This window comes from Lates calcarifer, linkage group LG18 (genome assembly GCF_001640805.2).
Source record: "Lates calcarifer isolate ASB-BC8 linkage group LG18, TLL_Latcal_v3, whole genome shotgun sequence".
Classification (NCBI taxonomy): domain Eukaryota; kingdom Metazoa; phylum Chordata; class Actinopteri; family Centropomidae; genus Lates; species Lates calcarifer.
Window position 1 is genome coordinate 11545926 of NC_066850.1, and position 26422 is coordinate 11572347.

The window sequence follows — 26422 nt, forward strand, 5'->3', positions numbered from 1 at the left end:
CCCTTTCAAAATTAAAATGTATTTTCCCCTTTCCTATTTAATTGTACCCAGACTGAACAAGACAAAATTGATTCTCGTTATTTCCCTTCATAATTAATCTTTTTATTACACCTATAATATGCTTTAATTATCTGCGGCACAAATACTGGTTTAACCGTTGTTTTTCCCATTAGCTCGTATCAAAGCCATCAGTGTTGCGCATTTATCACAGACGCATATTAACTTCACCTTTACATTGAAATCGAAGAGCTAATCATTCCTAAAATAAGCACTTTATTTACGTCGAAAGCAGATTAATAAATCATTACGATCTGGATATGTTATTTTGTAATTCTATTTACTTAAATACTAATTCCATAAATGAAAAGCTCCGCTTACCCTGAATGGAAATACTGAATTATTCATTGATTTTTTTTTTTTTTTTTTTTTTTTAAGAAGACACATTTGGCTGTGGTCGCGTTCGTAAGTTTATACAACGAGGTTTGCGCCAATTATCTTTAATTTATTACCTTAATTGAATTTCTTCCCCCCACCAAAGATAGATTTGGGTGTGATCAGTTTACATTCTCCTTCAAAGAGTCAAGGCGCAACATGAGAGATACCAAGCCTTCAGCATCCTCCCTCTCTCCTCTCCTCTCTCCTCCTCAGTGCATTTCACAGAGAGAAGGATCGGATTTGCTTGGTGCTCCTTTCAATCAACCATGGTGTCAATAAGCAGGCTATAGTAGTACAGGCCTCTCTATATGCTGCGGGTTAGAGCTGAATGTATGTGAAGCTCTCACCACAACTGCTAAAACCACCAATGCGTCACATTATTACGACCCTGATATGGAAACGATTTCACTTTTTGTTCAAATAGAGCCTCTAATTGCTGCGGAGTTTCTGTGCGCGCGGATCTTTAGTGTTGATTAGACACCAGCTACATGGCTTCATCTCGTCCTTTGTGGCAGAGGAGTAGAAAAGGCTGCTCTTTCAGCACAAAAGGAGGTGCAGCATTTTTTATGTGTCACTGTGAGATCTTGTGTTCTGCACTGAAATATCTGCAGAGCACAACACATGGCTACTGAATTCTGCGCTGCTCATGCACAAAATACAAGACATTTATCACAGAAAAATACCACATTGGAACCATAAAACTGATTTTTTTTCCCGCTTATATGTAACAACGAAAAATACATTTTATATCCTGTATTACTAGGAAGGTGTTTATATTTACATTTACAGCACTGGGCGTTACCTGCATGTGTATGGTCAGGTGTGGTGTGAAAATATCATCATAAAACTAAAGAGTAAAAACATTAAATGTAGTTAGGATCTCAGATTTAATCCAGATAAATGTGCAATAAATGGCTGACTGATTAAAAATGACATATATATTTAACTCCGTAATTCTTTTCCCATTGGTTTCTATTGCTTTTTAATTGGTTTCCATTCCTCTGACCTGTAATGCATTCAGACCCGGAAGAGCTGGCGTGCACAGTACAGTAAGCATGGTAAAGATGCCGCCTTTTGGTTGGCCCGTATGCGCGTGCAGCCTGCCCGGTAGCCTATGTGTGCGCGCGCGTGTGTGTTCCTCCTCCTGTTATGATGTGACTCCTGTGATGGGACCGAGGGCGCGCGCGCACCACCTCCACCACCAACCACCACCACTGTTTGAGTGTGTGTTTTTTTCCTTTCCCGTCCATAGCTCTTACTCTCGCCCTCTCTTTCTTTCACTCTCTCTCTCTGTCTCTCTTAATGCCATCGGCGCTTCCATCTCTATGTCACTCTTTCTTCACATCTGCGGGGAAAAAAAGCCTCCACCCGCGTCCAGCGTCCACTACAGGTCAGTAAATATTTAGATTTGCTTCGAAGCCGGTGCATCCTAAAAATGCTCCGTCCAATCGGCTGCCTCGTCCCCTCATTGGCTTTGTATGTGAGAACTCAGTGATGTTGCTCTGCTCGCCTGTGAATTGATGTTAAACTTTTACGAACGGGAGTGAAGGGGTTGCATGTCAGCTTAAATATAAATAAACGAGCTAAAACGAAGAAGGAGGAGGATGAGGGGGGGAAAGCTGTGGTTTAAATTAGCATTTTTTTGACTGGAGTTCGGTCAAGCCAGAGACGAAGCTAAATACCGGTTCGGGCTGTGTGCACTTGCTGAAAAAAGGGGGCTCTAGTGTTGATAATACTGGCTACAGCATCCATAACGACCGCCATTGTTGCCTTTAACGTCGCTGCTAGCTACTGTGTGTGATTGTTGTTGACCTAAACGTGCTTTTTCTATTTTTAACGCGAGCGAAATTCGCTTTGGTAATAATTAGCGATGGTTTCCTTTCCACTAAGCATGACTTGAGATTGACTGAAAAAAGGGTGCATTTTTATAAAGAAATATTTAGCAACCTACCTCAAAAATCTGGCCCCCCCTTCCCTCAAAATAAGCGCAGATGAGGGTTTTTAACGACCTATTACCTACCGCTCAGGTTGGTGGTGTAGGCAGAATCCCATACAAGCCGTGAAATTGATCTGATTACCTTGCCGGCGGGTCATAAAAAAAAGGGGGCTTGCTGAGGCTGCGCTTCACCCCCCCCCAATCCTCAACCAGCACCATCACCATCAACCAGCACCACCACCCCGTTATTAGTTTCCTCCACCGCGTCTCTTGGTCGATATGTGTTGATATGGGGGAGGGAGAATGAATAGGATGCCAAATTAAGGGGGCATCACACACGCACTGTCACGGGCCAAGAGCTAGACCAACGGTTATTTGCATGCAGGAGAACGGTTATTTGCAGGCGAGAAAAGTCCTCGCGCACGCTTCCCTTGTAGGGAGCTATTGATCCAAACGGCTATTTTCTATATTTTTATACATGTTTCTGACTGTTTGAAACACTCAATCCAGCCTTTTAGCACATATTTAATATTGTAATGTTGCTTAGACATTATAAAGCTGGATAAAAATCCACCTCTGGCCTTCCGCGTGACAAAGATGTGCGGCAGGTACAGTGTGGTTTCATTTCTATTTCGTGTCAGTGTCAACATTTAGTTATTATAGGACTTTTGAGGGAGCTCAAATTTGAATTTAATAGTTAAGTTAATTTAATAGTTTAATAGTTAAGTTAGTTAGTTAATTTACTTGGTGCAGTGTTTATACCAGAATTAATAAATCACCCGGAAATATTAATGAGTCTGTTTCTGCTGGGCATGCATAGGCTAAGAGGTGAAAGGCCCTGTATGTTAAAGGAAAGATTACATCAGTGTGTCTGGCGAGAAGCGATAGACACAGATAAGCATCACAAGTCAGTCAATTGGCAGACCGTTTTGTTTTTCTTTTTTTCCTCGTCGTCGTCTTCGTCTCGTCGGGAAAGAATGACACAAAAAATACGACCTCTTTTTTTCACACTCGAAGAAAAGATGATTTATCCCTTCTGTTCTCATTTTAATCATTCTAGGAAATCACTTCTGTTTTTCAAGTTTCACGCGCTCGACAAGCAAGAATTTGACGCCCTCATTTTGTTCTAAGAAGCAGAGTTGGTTCACATGCTGAGAGAATTGCAGGCTCTTTTTCTTCTTTCTTTTTTTTTCTTGAAAAGACTTAGAAAGGCAACAAATGACTCACAGAGTAACAAATGTAACAAATAGGTTACCTGCGGTGCTATACTGGTTTCAAAATGTCTAATGGAAGCGTTTAACCAGTAAAATACTGTATCTCACGATTACACCATGACTATAGCCTGTAGCATTTTTAATCAGTAGACTGGGCATCTTCATTGTTAGAAAAGGCAACACATGCAGCAACACAGCCGCTTTGTCTGCTTTAAATGATTTATTATTTATGTCTATACAGCGTGTGTTTTGTGTTGTGTACGTCCACCATGAGCCTTTTTAGTTATCTGTTTATTTCTATTTGTTATCAGGATGAAAGGTTGAATATTATTCGCCATTTTTTGGACAGTTTATGTTGAAGTGAATGAGAGTGAAAGGAGAATGTGACACATTATAGACCCGGGTATCAAAGCTTTTCATGAAACAGGCCTTAATTGAATATTAAAAACACACACACACACACACACACACACACTTTTATTTAACACTATTTTAATATGGTTATGTCTCTTTTGTGTGCGTTTTTGTAGGCTAACATAAAAAACGTTAAAATACATTACTATTATTGCTACAGTCTTTTATTATTATCATTATTATAGCAGTGGCAGTAGGCTAGTGGTGCTTTATTACTATTAGAAGCTACAATGTATTATTATTACTGTGTGATTTTATCTCCCTGACCTCTGATCAGACAGCTGGCGGAAGGAAACTATTATTTATGAGGAAAAATAATGATTGTAATTTCCTGATGAGGCTATAAGTTACACACAAGATGAGGGAAAACATAAACACACACACACACACACACACACACACACATATACATATACATATACAAACACACACACATACACACTCACAGGCGTTATCTAAAAAAAAAATCATCCTCCATACTGGCAACTAGAATAATCCGTTCGTGTGTTAAAATTTCAGCCGCAATACTAAGAAAAATAAAAATAATAATAAAAAAGAAACAGTGGCATGTCTTGATTTTCATCAGAGCCCGCTGACATAATCACTCAGAAATTATCTCCGCCATCAGAAGCCGAACTGGCCTCTCGCCCACTTTTTATGAATCAACCTTTACGCACAGCAGCGCTGCTATTTGTAGGCCATTAGCTTCATAAATGGAATAATGCAGGGGGCTCACACACACACACACACACACACACACACTGACAGGGGAAAGAGAAACCACTATTTCTCTCTTTTCGTGGCGACAGTTTGGGATTATAAATGACAACTTTTTTTTAAGAGAGCCAGTTTTATTCCGCGCTGAATAAAGCTCCGGCGTTATTGACACCGAGGCTTGGGAATCAAGTCATGGGACGGCTTCCATGTCCCATTCTCTAAGCTTCGATACATCCAGTCAAGAAACAAAAAAACATAATCGGGATTTTAGGCTACATTTACCGTCATGTGTTGCCTCCGAGCACCTATAACGGGTACTTTGTGGATAATGGCTCCGCGATACTTTTCAAGAGGATAATTACACGAGTCCGCTGACAGCTTGACAATGGCAGCTACAGCAGTTTGCATCCAAGTTCAGTCTCAGGTTTGCCTGAGTGAGGAGCGCTCACTCTTCTCTCTCTCTCTCTCTCTCTCTCTCTCTCTCTCTCTGCCTCCCTCTCTCAAACTCTCCCCCCTCTCCCTCACTCTCCAGGTAGGGCTATCCTGGAGAGGAAAAATACGCCACTTTGCCAAGTCTCTCTCAGTCTGTGCTCCCACGCGCCCGCCTGAGAACAACCTCGATATCACAGAAGAAGAAGAGAGAAGGGGGTGGGGGGAATAAATTGAGGGAATATAGACGAATACGCGCTAATGGAGTCATCACCTGAGCGCGTGGCCTTATCTCTCACCTCCAAATCACCTAACTGATCACGGTGCTATTGATTATTGATAGTAGATTGCATGCGTTTTTGTGTGCACCCCCCACATCAAACACGACCCCCCTATGCCTGATATTAAAAGGCGGTCACGGGATTAATGCTGATACCTACGTGGTGCAAGGGCGTGCGCGCTCCCGTTGCCTACCTACTCTGCTACGCTGCGAGAAGGGTTCATTTCCTGACTGTTTACACCGCGGTGACGTCACATCCAGTGGCGTCGCCGAGGCTGCCCCCACCACACACACATACACACAGATACCCTACTCTACTACTATTACACCCCGCCAATCTGAAAGTATATGGAGAAGCCAAACTGCGGCTTTGGACATAAAATACTTCCCCCGAGGAGCAGCCGCGTGCCTTTCTGCCGCGCGGCTGCAGCGTTATTCCGCTTCACCGCGCGGCATCGTGCCTGCGTGACACCGAACATACAGGGTGAATTCCTCCTCTGATTTAAAAAGAAGGGGAGAAGGTTGCTCTCTTAAAATTATTGCTGCTGCTTCTTATTATTGTTAAACTTAGAGCAAAAAAAGATGGAAAGCAAAGTAAGGCACATCACTCCCTGCGCGCGCTATCCTGTTACATTTAATGCACTGTTTTGAATAAATAATGACACGAGCCCATTGTTGCTTGTCTGTTAGAGTTGCCGCAGTGGGTAGGTTATTGCAGTAAGTTAAGTGACAGCCAGTAACAAGCTACGTTTGGACTTAAGCTTTATTTATTTATCATTTTGTATTTTGTGGGACTCAGTCAGCTCAGTCACCCGGGCGTCCTTGTCCGTGCCTTTTACTTTCACGGTGGAGGAAATCGGCTCAATTTTGGATCTTCCATTAGAATAATGTGCCTGTCACCGCGAGAGGACGCACTGTCACAATTTTAAGAGCGTGAACGTCCCGCAACCTGCCACTGGCCGAGAGCAACAGGCTCTGCTGCATGCAGCCTTTTCTCTCTCTCTCTCTCTCTCTCTCTCTCTCTCTGTCCGTGCACACACAAACTGCAGCAGACTGTTTAAAAAAGTCCTGTGTAATAAAACACAAATATTAAGACAAACTCCCTCTGTAATATTAGTTATTCTTGTTAATAACCATGTGTGTGTGTGTGCTTTAATGAGAAGTTGACGTGTAGGGTTACTATTTCTCCATGTTTATTGCTTTTATTTTGATTTATGTTCATACTATTGTTTTATAAATTAATTTAAGGCGCCATAATAACTTCCTACACCTTTAACTTTGCAAACCACTATGTCTCCATGCACCTAGTGTCGTAAGTTTGATTAGGCCTACAAAAAGCACATATTCTTATTTATTATAATATTCTTTTTTTTGGCAAGGTCACTGAAAAAAAGAATATCTTGCAGCACTTCTGCATCTCTCCTGGCCCACGTTATATTCAATTAGGGCAGGCCCCTCCCCCTTAACTGATGACACTGACAGACCCTCCTTAAGTTGCGTCGCGCCACAGCTGTCTGCAAGCATTGAGCTGCCTGGCGCCATCCTGAAAGAATGCCTTCACTGTAAAAAAAAAAAAAAGAAAAAAAGAAGGGGGTTGGAGAGAAAAAGAGAGAGAGCAAGAGAGAGAGAGGTAGAGTAGAGCAAGGGTGAGTGAGTAAGAGCCACACAGAGCGAGAGGTAGAGAGAGAGAGAGGGGAGCGGAGTTAATGGAGAGAGGGCTACAACTGCGCACAAACAGAGATTTGATCAGTGAGTTTAACTTGCTGGTGCTGGTCAGTGTGCAGTGAAGCCATTCACTGCAAACGAGCCTCTGCCTGCGCCCGCACTAAAAAGCCTCTACCACTAACTTGTTGAGTCGGGCACAAACGCTGACATTTTTTTCTGACTGAGAGGAAGAAGTTCAGGAACTCTGCCGTGAGACTGGATTCCATTTTGGACGTATTTATGTGACAACACCTTGGTTGCATTTGTAATGTGGGGTATGTTTCGTGTTTAAATTCACTTTAAGCGTGAGTCTGCTGCTGCTTGTTTTTGTTTTTTTTTTTTAAAGTCGTTGCTGTATGTGAACACAATTTTGAGAAAACGAGACAATAAAATTCTTCTCTCTGTCTCCAGGTGATCAGAAGCAAGCGCGGAACCTGTGGATTTAACCAAAAATAAAAACGGATTTGGGGACAGATTATTTCTTCTCTTGTGACTTGTACCGGTTTGCTTCGGCGTGTGCATGAACATTTGCTAAAGAAAAAAAAAAATAGCAAAGAAAAGCAAAGCGATGGAAGTAAGTGCGGATCAGCCACGATGGATGAGCCATCATCCCGCGGTATTGAACGACCAGCATCCCGGCTCACATCACCCGGGCCTCGGCCACTCATACATGGACCCTTCGCAGTATCCCCTCGCTGACGATGTGGATGTACTCTTTAATATCGATGGACAGGGGAACCACGTCTCTCCATATTATGGAAACTCTGTCCGAGCCGTCCAGAGGTACCCTCCTCCTCCACACAGTAAGTAAACGGCCCTCTTTAGGCCTTTTATTTAATAATGTGCACATTATCCCCTTTAGACTTCTGTGCGTAATTTATCCCTGCAGAGAAGACTCAATTACAGCCGTTGTGTTTGGAATTATTTGTATTATCTGACGGGGATCCGGAGCAGCTTTCGGTTTTGGCCTGTGATGACTTTGTCTTAGAAAACCTGAGAATTGAAGTGTTGTGAAACCACGCCGTAAATATGCATGGTTCACCTTTAGTTTTGTCTTTGGTTTCTGTGGCTCCCCCCGCTTATATATCACACAGCTATATCCCCGTCTAAACTTCACTAAAAAAAATAATAACGTTACATTCAGCTGACTCATATGTCAGAGTAGATTTTCAAAAGCCCGTGCGTAATTTGTTTTCTGGATCAATCGAGTGTTTGGTTACGGCTTTGAACAAACAGACGTGTTGGCACAGAAGTCACAGATACACCTGGAATATTTTGGTAATGCTTTTCACTCCTGGGCGCATGCACAATATTTATCTTTATGATAATGTGCCATTCATCAGCATATAGTCATTTGTGGAGTTTCCTATATTGTAGCCTTTAACTTCCTGAACAGTCAATCACGATGCAGCCTGGTTTCTTCTGAGGCTTTTGACTCACAAGTATTCTGTTGTTTTATATATTAAGGTCTGTTCAGTTGGGATTAAATGGTGTCTAATCTCCACAGACGGTATTTTAAATGGACAACTGCAGGGAAATTTGTGTTAAATGTTAGAAATGTAAAAACAGACGTTTGGTAAATCTGTGCGCAAATCAGTTTCATCTGTGTTTTTAGGCCCGAAAGCGCGATTCTCGGTCTTCTAAATGGCAACTGAATTAAAGTGTGTTTCCAAGTTGTTGCAGACTGAGGTCAGGTTGTGATGTTTTCTTGTGTTTCTGTGCTGCCTCAGGTAGCCAGGTGTGCCGTCCCTCATTACTGCACGGCTCTCTGCCCTGGCTGGAGGGGAGCAAAGGCATCGCCCCGCACCACAGCACTTCTCCTTGGAACCTGAGCCCCTTCCCCAAGAACCCCCTGCACCACGGCTCCCCGGCCAGCCTGTCCGTCTACCCCCCGGCCTCCTCCTCCTCCCTGTCCACCGGTCACTCCAGTCCGCACCTCTTCACATTTCCCCCGACCCCTCCGAAAGACGTATCCCCGGACCCGGGCATATCCACCCCGGGCTCCAGCAGCTCCGGGCGGCAGGAGGATAAAGAGTGCATAAAGTACCAGGTGACCCTGGCCGAGAGTATGAAACTGGAGTCAGCTCACAGCCGGAGCGTGGCATCAATCGGAGCAGGGTCATCCTCTGCCCACCACCCCATCGCCACATACCCACCCTATGTCCCTGAATACGGCCCAGGCCTCTTCCCACCAAGTAGCCTGATAGGTGGGTCATCTTCTAGTTATGGTTCCAAAACAAGACCAAAAACAAGGTCCTGTTCAGGTAGGCGTGCGCTTTATTACATTCCCTTTTGATCTAACATTATTCCCCAGATTTGCAGCCTTAATGATTCGCCATGTTTAATCTCATATATAAAAAAAAAAAGACAAGCAAAATGCAAAATGCCCATGAGCAGCTCATTCATCGCTCACATGAACAAGCTCTCCTTTTCGGGCTAAAGGCCATGCGGGTCAACCCGGGCTCCAAATCACTGGCGCATCAGTGTGCCTCAAAGCTCTTTCTTTCATCATCTGATAATTAAAAAAATAATAATACCACCACCACCACCAACAACAACAACAACAACAATAATAATAATGATAATAATAATAGCATATATTTATTAATAAACAGATAAAATAAATTAGACAAATAGCCTACTAGAAAAAAAATCTATTTCCCAGACTCTATTGGGTATTTTCTTCCCTAACAAAATAAAATCATCATGATCTCAGATTAATTTAGGTCATTTTCCCTCCGCACTAACAGAGAGAGAGGGAGAGCGAGGGGGAGAGAGGGACGAGAGGGGGGAAGCCAGCTCTCTGGGCTGTGTCGCCCCGTTTATATGTTTAAGATAATCCCATTACTGTCAGACCAGTGCACGCTACAGTTGCATTGTTTACCCAGCGGTAGAGCACCGGATGCTGCTCGTTCATTCACAGGGAGAAAAGCGGGGTGAACCGTCGCCGTGGCAGAGAGCACGAACCCACCGGGGGGGAGTGAGGGGGAGACATTTCTAAATTGTGAGGGGAGAAGGGGAGGAGGGAGAGGGGGTAATTATTTTAAAGGTTATTGCTGCGCAGCTAAAAACCAGTTTTCTGTAATGAGATTAATATCAGCGGCTTTGATGTGAGTATAGAAAACAGTGGATTAGTTGATGCATATCATCAGGATTATTCAGCATCATACACTGGGCCATTAATGCAAATAAAGATTTTAATTCGAGGATAATGGGAGATAATGTTCATTTAAAGATATTTCTCGATCTGCAGACTATCTTCATTTGAATGAGGATGTCAGTGCAGCGTGTGCGTCATGTAAACTTCATATTTAAGAGAAAGCGTTCAGCGTTTTTTAGAAGCCTAAACACACCTTGTGTGCAATACAAAATCTGCACCGCAGAAGCCTCAGTGTGTGTGAGTGTGTGTTTGTATGTTTTTCCCCAAGTCATATGCACTGGATCCGACACAGTTCCTGTTTGATTTCTGCAGCGTCGTCTTCTGCCAAAATGGAAAGAAAAAGACAGAAAGAAAACACACACACTTGTCCAGGTGCTCGCACGTCTGTCACATCTAAATAACTGCACGACCCGGACACTGACATATCTCTCTGTTTGTGAAGAAGTCGAGCAGCCTGTATGTGTGTGTGCATGTGAGTGTGTGTGTTTTTACAGCTCGAAAAAAAGGGGAAGTGCGGCTGCATGAAAATGCAAAAGGCTCTCGGCGTTGCACAAAAGCCCTGTGTGAGTCTCTGCTTTCAAATAATCTGAGTGACTGCAGCTCCCTTGTTTCAGTTTCAGGCCCCCCTGTAACTATAATCAAACTGTTAGTGCGCGTCTCACCTGTCGGTGTCACTAGAGAAGTGCCAGTCAAACCTCAACACCCCCTCAATCATTTCAAAGCAAAGGAAACAACTTAAATAAAACACACTATTATTATTATTAATATTATTATTATTATTATATTATTAAAATTAGATATTGGCTGATGAGAGAAAGAACAAGGCCTAGAATTATTTTTTAAATTGTCAGGGACCAAAATATATTTTTGCTCAGTCTGAAAATCCTGTTCAAGGACACGCTGTTTGAAGATTTTATTTGTTTATTTAAATGATTTCTGCCCTATGGACCTTAACACAACTGTTCATTACCAACACTAACCATATGCGTTTTAATATATGTGTATATGTGTGTGTTGTAAATATAATAACTGCTGAAGTAAAATTAATGCCTATACTTTAATTATTATTATCAATATTGCTGTTTGCTGTATATTCTTATATATATTTTACTGCATAATGTTTCATTAATCTTTTCTATTCTCAGCACATTTTACAACAGGAGTTATTTTTTATTTTTAAGGATTACTGACCTGGATGTCTCCATGTTTTTGTGTGTGTGTGTGTGTGTTGTGTGCGCGCGCGCGTGTTGGCTCTTGCAGAAGGTAGAGAGTGTGTGAACTGCGGGGCCACGTCGACTCCGCTGTGGAGGCGGGACGGTACGGGTCACTATCTGTGTAACGCCTGCGGACTCTATCACAAGATGAACGGGCAGAATCGCCCTCTCATCAAACCCAAGCGGCGGCTGGTACGTCTCCACCACATTTTCTCTATTGATGACATTTCCGTCTCTCTCTCTGTTTTTCCCCTATCCAGGAAGAAGTAGGCCTATTAGCTGCAGGAAATTGACTCGACAAGTGCAGGTCTCTGTTTTCAGATACTACCATAGAAAAACTGCACATTTTTTTCTATTAAATGCAATGACGATGCTATTTTTATTTGCTAAAATTGTCATTGATCCACAGAGTATTCTGTTTTGGAGATACATTGCCTCCATTAAAAAGAGAACTGCTTCTATTGTAACTTGTTGCAGTGATGGCTGCAGGCCTGCATTCAAAAAAAAAAAAAAAAAAGCTCCATCATATGAACTTTATTTTTTCATATTTACAGGCTATTTTTTGCAATTCTTAAGACTGCTTCAGGTGGAGCTGTTTTTTGAAGTTATGTCAGGGAAAGCCCCTCTCATCAGAGCTGCATCTCTTATGAGCTTTAGAGGAGTTCCCCTGCCTTCACATGAAAAGATATTTTTTTAAAAAATCTTTCGAGGAGGCAAAGATGGCCGTCCAGTCCCAACCCAGCCCTGCCCAGTCCAGTCAGTCCTTTGCTCTCTCTCTCCTCACATCTCGCCCTCTCTAATGTGAAAACCCGACTTCCCAGGGAAAGGGCTGCCGGATATCTGAGCAGCGCAGATAAGTCGCTTTTAACAACACAGCCCGCTTCCCCAGTCAAAACATAAAGGGGGCTCGCGGAGTCCGAGCCAGGCCAGGCACACACACACACACACACACACACACACACACACACACACACACAGAGAGAGAGAGTCACGACTTGAGATTGTTTAGTGTTATAATCTCTGTTTAAATACACGAGGACGGTCAGGTATGACCTTATGGTTTAAAGATTTAAGTGGGTCAAAGATGAGGAAAAAATTGCGAAGAAGTGTCTCATTTAGCGGCCAGAGAGGAGGATTTAGGAGCAAGATAAGCAGATAATTTGTCACCACGTCACTTCTATTTAATGTTTTAGTGCCACAAAATATTATCAATATTATCACATTAAAAAATAGTTGTGATACTGACATAAAAGGAAGTAAAAGTAAAGATAAAGAAAGGGCTTAATAGACATAATAAAGTTTATTCCTGCAGTCTGATTGGTTATTCACAGCACACAGCAGCAGGGGTTATTAGGCCAACCACGTGTGTATAATTGGAAATCCCTCCGAGAGATAATGTAGTCCTTTACGTTAGCGTGTCCTCTGCGGTCACCTGTCTATTGATTGTTTTTAGAGATTATAACATCAATGTCAAGCCCACTGCAGCAGACTGAGGCAGGCAGGCAGGCAGGCAGCTAAATCCATGAGGAGACATGACTTTCACTGTGTCAGGATGAAGTGAGGGGGTTTTACTCTGCTAGTAGCCTGCAGCAGAGCCAAAAATATCCACACTTTATTTTTTATTATGCTTTTAGTTGGCGTGCAGTTACTCCCATGTGATTCATCTCACTGCATCATACATTCATAATTTCTATTCACATTATGATTGTGTTAAAAAAAACAATCTTTTTTGTTTTAGATTTAATCGATACTAAATCTATATGAACACATTCAGGCCTCACTTTGTTCCTTTTCATCTCAGCTGTTTAACGTCACGAGGTCGACATTTGAAACAAACGCGCACTTTAAGGGGGGAAATTTAATCAGATTTAATAGCTCTCCCATTTCAAGGCACTACTTTTACGTCTTCTGTAAATATTTATTCTCCAGGAGGTATGTGCTCTATGACGCTATTTTTAGCCTCGAGTGAAAGCAGCTCTGTTTTTTGGTATTTATGTCTTTATTTTAAACTATTTTCAGCTTGCACTCAATGCAAAAAAAAAAAAAAAAAAAAAAAAAAATCAGAGAGAATGTATATACAGTCGTGTTTTTTAATAGCTGTATAAATTCACATGAGAGGAAATAAAGAATGTGTTTAATCTGTAATGGGAGAAAATACAATCGCCTTTTCTTTAATGCATTTGTGAAGATGCCATGTATGCAGGGCTGCCAAAATTACACACAGTCATTCTCAAACACCAAATTTAACGTGAAGCATTTTTAAATGTAACTCATGTGTTGGTAAAAATGTCCTGAAGTCGAGCCACATGGCTTCAGTGTGTTCACAAAGTTCACAAAACTACGCTTTTCTTCTAAAAAATAAAGGCAGCTCTAGATGTTTGGCGTTAAATCGGTCAGAATAAATCTGAATATTGATTGGGTTAATACGCGGTCACGTGACGTCTTTTTCCCCCCTTCTTCTTCTTCTTCTCCTCTGATTTGATGTACAGTCCGCAGCCAGGCGGGCAGGGACGTCATGTGCAAACTGTCAGACGACAACGACGACGCTGTGGCGGAGAAACGCCAACGGGGACCCGGTGTGTAACGCCTGCGGCCTCTACTTTAAACTGCACAATGTAAGTACTAACCCGTCATCTTCACCCAACCAATCAAAAGCTCGGAGTCTTGAACATATATGTTTCCAATCTTTGCCCCCCGCCCCCCTTCATTTCTCCCTCATCACGTCCAACTCGGGCACCTTTCCTTCTTCCTCTGAATATTTTATCTGACTCGTCCCTGCAGAGAATTTCCGGGGCACGGCGATAACAAATACTGTAGAATTAATATGATTTATTGGCAGTAAGTACGAATCTAAAATGTATAAGACCGAAGTGAACTAAGCCTGGAGCCGCTTTGCTTTTGAATATTAAAGAGTGGGGGCTTAATTAAAATTCGATTAATTTCCAGGCCGATTTTTTCCCCTTATTTCTAGCCCTTTTGGTTCTTTGCGCGCCTGGGACTGGAAGTCCCCCCTCTGACCACCAATCCCTCTGATTCGTTTTGGGTTGGTTAGTGCCTCACCACATCATTTCACATCCTCAATCTGAAAACCCCAGGGACTCGTTTATCTCTCCCTCTCTTCTCTCTCCCTGTCTCTCTCTCCTCTCCTGTGCACAAAGCTGTCACTTCTAATCAAACCGCCATTGTAGTTGAGACTAATAATAATAATAACCAGGCTAACTGCTCCGAGGCCACATGTAGGTAATACTCACTCCCTTCCTCCTCCTCTCACAGACAAACAGATAAAGGCTGCCTATATCCCATATCCCTGTGTGTAAGGGGAAGAGTATCCTGCTCTGCTGCCCTGCTTGTCACGCAAGTGCTCCCTGTTAAATCATTTTCCCATGTTACTTTTGGCAGATAGACACAGGCACTGCAGAAACAGACTCAGACCAAGGTTAAAAAGGAGAGAAGAATAATATTTCCCGGTTAGCATTTGAACTGACCTCGACCTTTGGTGTAATTGTGAAATGAGTTTATTTTGGTAACTTCTGTTCTTTTGGTGCTCGCTCCCTTTGAAACAAATGCCACATTCTCCATGGAGAGTTTAGTCCCTGCTTGGCCTGTACGTGTCTCCCATTGTGTGTGGACGCTCCCCTCAAAACACCTGATGGTAGCAGTCTGCTGTCCTGTGAAGCTTTGGCTCAGATAAGAAGCTTGAGAAAACGGAACGGTTGCCACAAGCATGAGGTCGCGTTAACAGCCGAAACATAGACAGACTCTTTTTAGTAATCAGGGGTTTTCTCACCACGTGTGAAAGATACCTTTCTCATCTGAATATCTTTGAGCGAGACAGTGTGTTCACATTTGACAAGTGCATACGGGGGCTGAGGTTTCAGGTGGTTAGCTGCTGGTGTTGGGAGAGATAGAGGATGTGGAGTTTGCTGTGCTGTGTGTATTTCTGCGGTGGTCATTGAGTCAAATGCGATGGGCTCTTTGCTTTTGTTTGATGTGTCGGGGCGGCGGCCCGGGCTGCAGGCCGGAGGCTCAAGGCTTCCTCTGTGAGACCATAGACATCTCAGCATCAAAGAGCGCAGGCCCTGACCGGCTTTAGGTGGGCGTAGCATATAGCCTCAGAGCTGGAAGCAAGGCAGACAAGACAGAGAAAGTGACCCAGTATGAAGCCACATCTTAGAGAATGAAACCACATCACTAAGGGGGGTGTTGGTGGGTGATTTGGGGGGGGGTAGTCCACAGATCTCTGCCCTCTACTAATCATTGAGGCCATTCTGCCTAAAGAGTCAGCGAAAAATGCCAATGTCTCAGACAGCACGAGAGAGAGAAAGCGAGGAAGAAATCCCTGTTCCCATTTCCCCGGGAAGAACCGCTCAGAAAGATCAGGAAGCCAGTCGGCCTCATCCACCTCCCCTCTCATAATCCTGCCCACAGCCGGAATTCCATCATCCAGCTCTCATTCCCGGCTAAAACCTATGCTGGAATATGGCAGCTGGGGCCATTTTGGCCAAGAGACGGCCACGCGGTTGAGGTTGAGGAGGAGGAGGGTGGAGGGAGGAGAGAGGAGGACTTGGCCGACGCCGGCGGTCGTCATGGCCATGTGTCTCTGTGGTCGACTGGCTGCACATTAGCTGCCAGACCCTTCTCCGTCTCTGTTCTGTACACGCTCTCTCTCCATCTTCCCCTCCAACCCCCCTCTATCTTTCCTTTTTCTCCCTTTCTTTCTGGCATGGACACAGCCTCAGATACAGTCCAGCTTAAAGGAATCAACATTTAAATCCACACACACACACTGTTAGACACACAAAGAGAATATATAAACAATCTTCGGGTTCAGGATGGGACAGTCAGATTTGCCTTGTAATGGGACTCCATTACATATCATTATGTCTCTCCAAAACCCCAAAGTCTGCCTCTAAGAAAACTAAAAAGCTCAGCGTGTGCCACATTTTTCTAATTTGTTTTGAAACGTGGTAAAACGCGGCTTTTAAGATGTCTATCTTGTGAACGCTGCGACAAAATACTAATCTGCCATCTCCTCTTGTCTCCTTTCGAGAGCAGATCAACCGACCTCTGACCATGAAGAAGGAAGGCATCCAGACCAGGAACAGGAAGATGTCCAGCAAGTCCAAGAAGAGCAAAAAGTCCCAAGACAACATGGAAGACTTCTCCAAGAGCCTGATGGACAAGAGCAGCTCCTTCAGCCCAGCCGCCTTGTCCCGCCACATGTCATCCTTCCCCCCCTTCTCGCACTCCAGCCACATGCTGACCACCCCGACACCCATGCACCCTTCCTCAAGCCTCCCGTTTGCCCCCCACCACCCTTCCAGTATGGTCACAGCCATGGGTTAGAAGGGGCCCCCCCCACGCTGCGCCACCCCCCGAACCCTCGGCCTCGCCACCACCACCACCACCAGTTCCCTCGGTACCTCTGCTGACCTGCTTCCATATCCTAATAGACTAAAATAAACTGCTCCTCGGTCCCGACCTAAGCTCCCCTGCCTCACCACACTGAGCCGCGGTGCAAGAGCGACAGGCTTCTAACTCCTTTGCCCTCAGTTGTATCTTATTTTTATAAAAATCAAAGCGTACCTCTGCGATGTGAATGCTTTGCAGACTCTGACTTGACTGTGGCGCACTGACCTCCAGGGGGAGGATTATTATTTTGTTTCCTCCAACCAAGGAAGAGAAAGAACATTTTCTCTCCCCCAAGCTGCCACCACCTCCACCACATTGAGGCTGTCCTCCCGGCTGATCCACATGATAAGGAGCTCCATTTGTGTACAAAAAGCCATCTTTCCATCACAAAAACAGACATTACAAGAACTTTTTCGACGCCCTCTCCCTTAATTTCCAAACCCGCCTCTCTTCACCTTGCACCTGTGTAACAGGAACCCCACCCCCGCTTCCCCTTCTTCTTCTTCTTCCTCCTCTTCTTCTTCTGCTGAAGATGAGGAGAGACAGACGTTGAATATATTTGTACAAATTGTATGAAATACAGTACATTTAATGAAGACTTTTTAATTAAGTAAGAAAAAAAAAGGAAATATGCCCCTGGGCAGCTAATGATGAGAAGGGTACGAGTCACAGCAGGTGGAGAGACTTGCCGCCGGAGGACGAGTGAGGAGAGGACGCCTCCGAGTCCCGGAGGAAAGAAAAAAAAGGGAGGAGGTGAGAAGACGAGCGGGAGAGACATTTTCAGAAAGGGCAGGCCTTGGTTTTTGCCTGCGTGAATTGTGTTGCATTAAGTTTGCAGAGAGTCAGCAGCTCTGGCTGCAGGCGTCTCTCTTCTTTCTTTTTTTTGTTTTTTTTGTTTTTTTTTGTTTTTGGTTTTTTTTCCTTTGGATGTGCTATAGGTCTCGGGCAATTGGTTTGTGTTGACGCGTGCGAATACACACATACACACATACATACATGCACACATATGCACACACACATTTGATCACCTGAAAGACTTTCTTCCTGCCCACAGATTATATGCATTGTGAAAAAAGTTCTTGTATTTGTTATTTGTATGTATAAATCAGAGTACCAAAAATACGAAAGAAACAAAGATGTAGAATTATTTCCTTATGTTATGCAGACTGAATGGTTGTAAAAATTTAATAATAATCACTAGTGTAAAATATGACTGCTTTTTTGTTTCGTAATTTTTTTCCTCTTTGAAAATAATAAACTAGTTTAATCTCTGTTGACATGTTAGCACTGTGGTCGAGAGCCGTCTTCTGTCTCTTTCTGTGCTGTGTGATCACCGACACGTTGCCTCACCCGCCTACCCACCACAACCGCAGCCAACAACACCCTGCCATTTCTTATTTATTTCTGTTTTTCCCCAGTATTCACAGGAACGACTCTTATGGTCAGCTGAGCGCAAACAGGAAGAGCTGAAATAAACAGTGGCAACAGAGGATCAAATCAAATGGCAGGGGTCAGGGCATGTCAGGCCGCACAGGCACCGTAGGGCTGAAGGGGTGGCTTTTGTCTCATCCCACTGTCTGACACGCAACATCGGAATACATACATCAAACATTATCATTCATGCAGCAGGGAGGATTCGTCAGGAAGCAGCAACATTTCAGTCATTTCCCTCTGATCTGAGGTCAGTTAAACAAATATAAAACAGCTACATCTTTGCAAACTAGAGCATAAAAATGAACTGTACAACACCTGTGGCCGAGCAAACACCTCTCTACAGCGAGTACAGCTATGTCATTGTATGTGTCACCTCCACTACTGTGAAACGATTCAAGTATTCAAGCTGGGAAAATAAGAGGAACTATGTGTTGGTTTCGACCGCTGCTTGAACCACAGAGTGGATGGAGCTTCCTCCATGTTTAAAACTCAATGACAGCCCTTGCTGAATTTTTTGTAGGGCGAGCTGGAAGCTATCAGCTCTGTCAGGATTCCCACGGTGAGAATTTCCAATGATTAAAAATACAAACGGGTTTTAGAGTACAAACACAAATGCTCCACTAACCACAGCACTTCAGTATATATCTGTGACCAGCGCTATTGTGAGTGTATGTCAGGTTAAACACAATCATACACCAGAGTGGGTGACAGCTGGTATTACATGCGACTTAAAGATACATTCCAACCACAGGAAAAGGCCTGAATCAGATTTTATCCTTAAATCTGTATAATTTGAAAAAATGTTCACATTTGGACCTAAATACAATGCATATCTGATTGATACCCATCCAGTCAGTCTTTTACTGCTGCTTTACTGCAGTTAAAAATAACTTCCATCCAAAATTCTAAACAAAGATTTTTTTTGAGTTTGTGCATGTAAATGTCCAACCACTCAAGACTCCAAGAATCCCTCTGTACAAAGTCTGCTGCTGTTGCTCCATTAAGAACTCAATTAAATGCTAATCTTAAGCTTTTTGCAAACACTATGACTTTAGGAATTCATAAGCAGCATCTCCTGCACATTAATATACAAATGCGTGTACAGGTCAGGCCAGTTCAGAGTGGTTCACAGGTGACTAACAAATGCAGTAAAAAAATAAATAGTAAAACCATAAGTGAATAAAACACACACAAAAGAAAAAACAAAAATACTGCTGGTGGATGCAAATGTGAATTATATGATTGAATATTTGTTGCAAGGATCTAACTTGATAAACAATAGTGTAAATATTCACAGAACGCGGCCACAACAAAGCATGCTGTGTTTATGCTACATATATTATAGGTTTAAATAAAAGTATTTGCCACAGATAATGACAACAAATCATAGTTTTGTTTTTAGTGACTGTAGTGTGAATGCAACACTTAGTAAAAGAAGAATGATCTTTACTTTTCAGCAGGGTTAGACCTGTAAAAGCCTACTGCAGAGTTAGCTTTCTATCCTAATGTTAGCACAGATTGTCTGCTCATAACATCCAGATTAACAAAGAATTTTCCTTGATGTAGGAGTGAAAAACAAGTGGCCTACATCAAGCCATGAAGCCACAAGTTAAACAGACGGGGTTTCTGTACTTCTCTTCTTCTCTCTTATCTTCTAGCGGCTAACTCTTCTGCCCATCACCAGCCTCGTTAAGTCGATCCCCTCTTACGCAACGCACATTATTTGTTTTGGTAGCCATTGTTGAAATGTCGCCTGTGGCCTGTAAAACTCTACACAACTCAAACAGATCTCCCCCCACCCCACCCCCCAAAAATCATGTGGACTGTTGTTGCGCACCACATTTCCAATATCGGAATATATTTGCACAAGTGGAATGCCAAATCCGGCAGCCTGAGTCTTCTCTCATGCCTCCCTGCAGAAAAGGCCAAACAGAAGTCAGGTATTTGGCATCATTTGTTTCTGAGCCGCTGTGACCAATCAGGAGATTTGCTCCTGTGTTTTAATAGTGAGGTCAAGGGGGCATGTGGAATGAGAATGGGAATAGTGTGTGTCTATGTGTGTGTGTGTGTGTGTACAGAGGGATTGAGGAAAGCTTTGCCCCGTGGTGGGACCCCATGGCCTCTGGCTGACCTCTTTTCCCTCTGGTGTTTGGCTGTGGACGTCTGCCAAGGGCGACTGGATGTGCAGCGACTGGCTCAGGTGAGAATGAATACCAACTGACGAATTCTCCCTGTGATCTCTTCTCCTCTTTCCTCCATCATCTTCATCGTTGTCAATGGCGACACAAACCACTTATTCCTGTTTCTCTCCCTGCCCCCCAGTCTCTCTCTCTTCCTGTGTCTGCCTCTCGTCTTTCAGGTGAGGATGATGACAGATTTGTGGGTGTAATCGTCTCTCAGGAATAGTCCATCTTCATCCAGGCAACACCACTGTCACCATCAGCAGAGGTCAGGTCAAATGTGGGGTCACCATCATGGAGGAATTTGGTGATTTTGAATGCTAAAATGCACCTTTCCCACCAAAACTATGCATCAAACTGCAAATTTTATCATTTGAAATTGTTTTTAAAAAAGATGTTTGAGCTCCTGCAGTAATATAATTTTCACAAAATGCAAACCATGAGAGAGAAAGAGAGAAGAAAGTCACATCATAATTCCCCACAGTGCTAAAAATGATCTACATCCCACCACAGGAAGTAGAAACCTGTTTGCACAGGATATGTTATTTCTTTCATCACGTGTTCCTTGACACTACGAATGGTTTCTGTCAAACATTTCATCTCTTGGTTGAGGCGGCGCTCTACAGTTTCTTTTCACATACAAATACAGACTCTTGTATTAGTAATATTGGTCTTGAAGGACGGGGTGATCTGTGTCAGTGTGGTCACATGTGGGGGGAGCAGGTTGTGTGTTGTGGGTTAATGATTCCTCTTCTGTCCCACAATTCAAACCCAAAACCTGTTAAAGTTTGTGCTAATATGTCTGTTGCAGTAGCCTGTGCTGTTTGAGAGCTTTAACTTAATTCAGCAAACACATATTTGAATTTGCCTTAGTGTGAGCATTTATCAAGTGATGCTTTTGCACAGGGGTTGTGTTCACCACATTCACAGCAAGACTTCATCTAAACAACACCCTTGCCTGGTGTTCACAACTTCACATCAAAGTTCACAACAATGTCCTGATATGAGGACTTATCTTCTTTTGTTCATCAAGACACTTGAATATGGAACAGAATGTGTAATCAACTTTTCACAGTGAAAATAAAACCTTTACTGTTGGGGCTACTTGTAAGTTTTCTCTGCTGACGAATGTGGTTTCTTACCAGGAGCAGGTGGTGGTGATGGCTGCTCGCTAAGAGTTTCAGCCATGGTTACGTTCACAATACAAGAGGTTAGAATAGGCCCTCTGAGCAGCGCTGCTTCGTCAGGGCAGTCTGGAAGCTACAGTGAGCCCCTGTTGAAAAGTGACGAGACAGGCCGGGGCTAGCTGGCTAACGTGCTAACTTCAGCAGAAGAAAAGAAGTGATAGAACAAAAAAGGGTGTTGCCTTCCACCACTGGAGACAGCTCTTGGCAAGTAAAGGAATGAAGTTTGATGAGGAACTGACAATGTTCTAGTAAGTAAACAGCTGTTAATGCTAACAAAAACTTGTCTCGTTAACAAGCTATATCTCGTTTGTATACTCCATACAAAAATTGAAGTCACACTCGGGTTTTTATATTGACTAAGTAAAAAATACACAATATGTTAATTAGTGAGCTTTAGAGATGCTGGTTTGTGGTCCCTCGGCCAGAGGGCCAATGAGGATACTTCCCAAAATGTCAAACTATTAAAAACGAAATAGCAAAAATTGCTGTCATCAAATCAAATATGAATAAAATATTCTGCCCATGTTTCCCTATATCACAGAGTACTGTTGTGACACGAGAATTCTCAGACAACCTTAACTTTTCAGCTGGTATATGATATAGCTATTATAGAAATCCAAGGCTTAATTTAAAGCTAATTTGTGTTCCATAGTGATCTTACATTGACAGTGAGCGTGCTCATTGTGGTCTGGTTTATCTTTGATCTCCTATGATACCACAATGATACCCATACAGTACAGTATCATCAAAATTATTATAGGATTTGTATAGTCCTTTTTGAAAGTAAGTGGCTGTTGTTGTTCTTATCCTTTCCCTTTGTTTCCAAAGACCTCAAGCCTGAAACATCAGCGATTCACTGTCACGGCATTGTGGGAGTTCTCTCACTTATTTGAGACCCCCTCACCACTTTCAAAAGAGCAGCCTCGCGTTGCATTGTCTCCTTAACAATCGTAAATTTGAACCATAATCTCCCGTCACAACATAGCAGATAAAAGATAATTATCTCTTTTACTGAGGTGCCCTGGGGCTTCTTGGACGGCCTAGCAGACAACGTGCCTAAACCCTCATCCCACACACACACACACAAACACTCATAGACACACGCTCTTTCTCACACACATTTGCAACAGGCTTAGAAGCCTGCTGCTGCTATGTTGAGATGCGTCAGCCGATGAGTTTAAATGCTCGGGGTGCTTATGTGAATGTGTACGAATGAACAAACAGCATCCAAACCTTCTCAAGTGGCTCTGGATAAACTGATTTCTGTCTGATTCATCCAACAAGGTTGTGTAAAACACAGGGTTTTCAGAAAACAGAAATTCTGAAATTGCCTTTTGTGGAGCGCTGTGTGTGCTGGAGGTGGCACAAAGTTCACAGGTTCACTTAGTGAGCAGCTACGAGGTACAAACCTCAGCCTGTGACAGACATCGTCAGAGGGAATTAATGACGATCCAAGAGAGCCGAGAGGAGTGCAAGATGACCTGTCTTCTGGAGACATTATGAGAGGTATGGTATGAAGGATTGTAGTTAAACAGAGGTGGAGAGGGGAATATGGAAAGCTGCATGAGTGAAATATGTTCTCAGCAGTAGGAAAAAGTACCACATTATCCTATTTGCACTATTTTCTCAAAATTACTATTTATCGACCTAAGTCAAAGTAGGAATGGTAAGATTATTCAGAATATATTCAAAAGAATATGTGCATAAGGAAAACTTTGTTAAATGATCTCAAATGCAATACTGATCAGTGCTCAAGTTCTTAAGTACTTAAGTAAACAAAGTTGTGACGGTTAAACTGCAAAAAAAAAAAAAAAGGTCAAAGGTAGACAAATAAAATAAATGCAAATTTTAACACATACTTAGTGTACTTGATTTTTCTTTGTGTGTTAAATAATTTTCTAGAAAGTGAGAAAACTTCCTATTTCGTTACTGGCTACTTTAGTACCAATATTAAAGGAATAGTTCGCTTATTTGCTTTCATGTATCTGTGTTAAAATTGAGGCTACAGCCAGGTGATAGTTAGCTTATCTTAGCTTAGCATAAGGATTGGAAAAAAGGGAAACTGCTAGCTAGCAGTCAACTTGTTTCCCTCTATTTTTAGGCTTCATGCTAAGCTAAGCTAACAGTCTCCTGGCTGTAGCTTCATACTTACAGTCTAACTCTTGCCAAGAAAGACAATTAGTGTGTTTCCTTAAAATAATGGACTTATTTCTGAAAAACCTTCCGTTACATATCAGTTCCCTTTTAGAAGGATATAAGGGAACAAAGTGATGTGTAAAATGAATTGTGAGGTAAACTTTAAGTTGAAAAATACAAAATGACCTACTCATTTACAGTAAAGAGAGTAAATATGATTTGGCACTTTAACTTGTGGCATTCTGAGTCATAGAGCTGGCACTTTGCTGAGGGATAAATGTCACAGTCAGTGGCTTTTTGTGGAAAAATGTACAATAAAATACAATATAAACACAGTAAATTAGTGTCCTCTCCCAATTCATCAATCTTTCCCTACCGAGTTCAATTGTATGGGGCTTAATTCTTTATTTGGGAATCTGACTTTGTTTGTTTGAGGTAAAAATTGTCCCATGAGATCCCACTGCAGCACCTCTGGAGTGTATCCCCATGTATTTTGCTTCACCACACGGCTCTCAGGAGATGTTTTACAGCCTCATCCCCTGGTTGGCCTGTATAACGGACAGCCGTCTCTCCCAACCCCCGGGCAACAACTGAACCTCACCTGTCAGAAAAACACTCTGCACATTTGCATGGGCCTGCATCCACAAACTGTCACTGGGGTTTTACCCCAACACCACATGAAGCCTCTGCTGCTGTAGCACAGCGAATGAACACTCCCAGCCAAACCATCTGAGCTGTGCAGAAACCAACTGATAGCTGACTGGCACCTCTTAGCCGCATCACAAATCCACAGAAAAGTAGAGCAGACAGGTGTTTGTATTCTGTTCATTTGGCTGCCGTGCCAGGGGACATGCATTAGCTAAGCTGTGTTTGATGACATGATCTTGGCACCATCTGCAGAGGTGTGTTTGACGAAGTGTGTGTTGAATACTGCTCTGTTTATATCTGGGCCAAGTAATGCGTTAATCACCTTTTAATAAACTGGTTAGAAGTTGATATCTTTGGACAGATGTTGCAGCTTCATATCTCTGCATACTTTTTTGGGACTGAGTTTACTATTAATCTACTCTAATTTCAGATGATTTCTTTCTTATTTCTTCTACATTTACATACACAAAAATAAGTTTTTTATTTCATTATAGTACAATGAGGCTTAGACTGAGGCATCAGCTTGCCATCCATGCCAAAAAAAACTGCAAGAAAGAAACATCTGCCATGTAGAATTTCTTGGCACAACAAGCCACATTTAAAGATGCAGAATTTCACAACTCAGTGCACAACACATCTCCTTATATCTGTGTTAGATACAGTTTTTTCTAGAGGGAATGATGTGTTTTGTATCCAGCTTTTTAAGGTTATCTTGTCTAGTTGACAACACATCACAGGCTCCACAGTAAGAACCACATGATCAACAAATTATGATTGATACATCAAAAAAATTCAACAGAGAAACTCTGTATTTGGTGGTCCACAGCTCAGTTGTTTGAGCATTGCAGGGATTCAGACTGGGTATTCTCAAAAAACAGAAGAAAAAAATTCCACATGACTGAATGTAACTCAGAATGGACTGGAGGGAAGCAAAGGCTGAATAAAAATTAGAGAAGCTTGAATTATTCTCCCTCACAGATTTGTGCACAGACAGTTGCAGACACCACGCACATGGAGTTGTTCTTGGAGGATGCATGCACAGTTGGTGTGCGGACCCTATGAAGACACAACAAATTGTTTGGTATGTGGACATCAGATGATGAAATTTACCTCACATGGGTTTTCATGTACTTGCAGATATGGAAAATATGACACTGGCCTAAGAGTCTACAGCCATGGTAGCAGCTCTGTGTGGCTGTACTTAAGCACAGCATTCTTTAGGCTTAATAGTAACATTAGCATGCCATAACGCTCACAATGACAATGCTAACATGCTGATGTCAAGTATTTATAGTGTTCTAGTAGCACCAACTGCTGTAAAGGCTCGTGGAAATACCATTAGTTTTGTAGGTCTTTTGTAGGGTGGGACAAATTCTAACTTTGACCTTATGGTGGCCCTATATGGAAACAAAGGATCATCAAAGTTATTAAAATTCAAACTAAAGGGATTTACCAAACTGCATGCTAATTTATCCAAATAGTGATATATTTCACTCAGAACCACAAATGTCAACCTCATGGTTCATTGTGCCAAGTCTGTAGGATACATCCTGAAATTTTGTGTCAATACAAGTAGATTTTTTAAAATATATTTCAATGGATAAATATAGACTAAAGGAAAAGTCTGGGGATCATTGACATTGTTAATGGGAGTTGTCCTCTGTGGACCATGGATACTTGTACCAAATTTCATGGCGATCCATCCAGCAGTGGTTGAGATAACCAACATTCATCAGTGGTTTCAGTGCAGTGCTGATGACAGTTTGACCTTTTGGAACAGAGAGGGGCCCTGTACATCACTGCTCACCTTTAAAGATGTAAAATGTTGGCACAGGTAACTGGTTATTGGCAACTTTTATCCCAATATTCCAGTGTCACAGCTTGCCTCAAAACCCCATGTAAGTCCAACTCTAACTGCAACC

The 26422-nt window shown here is 42.6% G+C and overlaps 1 protein-coding gene and 1 long non-coding RNA gene across 9 annotated transcripts in view; one reads left to right on the top strand and one right to left on the bottom strand.

Annotated features, from left to right (window-relative positions):
- The window catches only part of LOC108895916 (uncharacterized), a 232579-nt gene that overhangs the window by 19003 nt on the left and 187154 nt on the right, over positions 1-26422 (bottom strand). The window contains exon 1 of one of the 2 annotated variants that reach the window (XR_007815009.1): positions 2456-2803. The exons of the other annotated variant lie outside the window; for it this stretch is intronic. This is a non-coding gene — a long non-coding RNA (uncharacterized LOC108895916). Of the gene's footprint in view, positions 1-2455; positions 2804-26422 lie in introns of those variants that run through there. 2 annotated transcript variants of the gene reach the window in all.
- Positions 1662-18199, top strand: gata3 (GATA binding protein 3). 7 transcript variants are annotated; one of them, XM_051077594.1, is made up of 7 exons: positions 6931-7404; positions 7541-7932; positions 8860-9393; positions 11550-11606; positions 11764-11810; positions 13993-14118; positions 16559-18199. In XM_051077594.1, the coding sequence occupies exons 2-7, from the start codon at positions 7698-7700 to the stop codon at positions 16847-16849; spliced, it is 1290 nt and encodes a 429-aa protein (XP_050933551.1). In that variant the 5' UTR covers positions 6931-7404; positions 7541-7697; the 3' UTR covers positions 16850-18199. The 7 variants fall into 7 exon arrangements, with proteins under 7 accessions (XP_018550400.1, XP_050933551.1, XP_050933552.1 ...); XM_051077595.1 differs by having other exon boundaries at positions 8860-9336; XM_018694884.2 differs by lacking the exons at positions 6931-7404; positions 11764-11810 and adding an exon at positions 1662-1825 and having other exon boundaries at positions 11550-11695.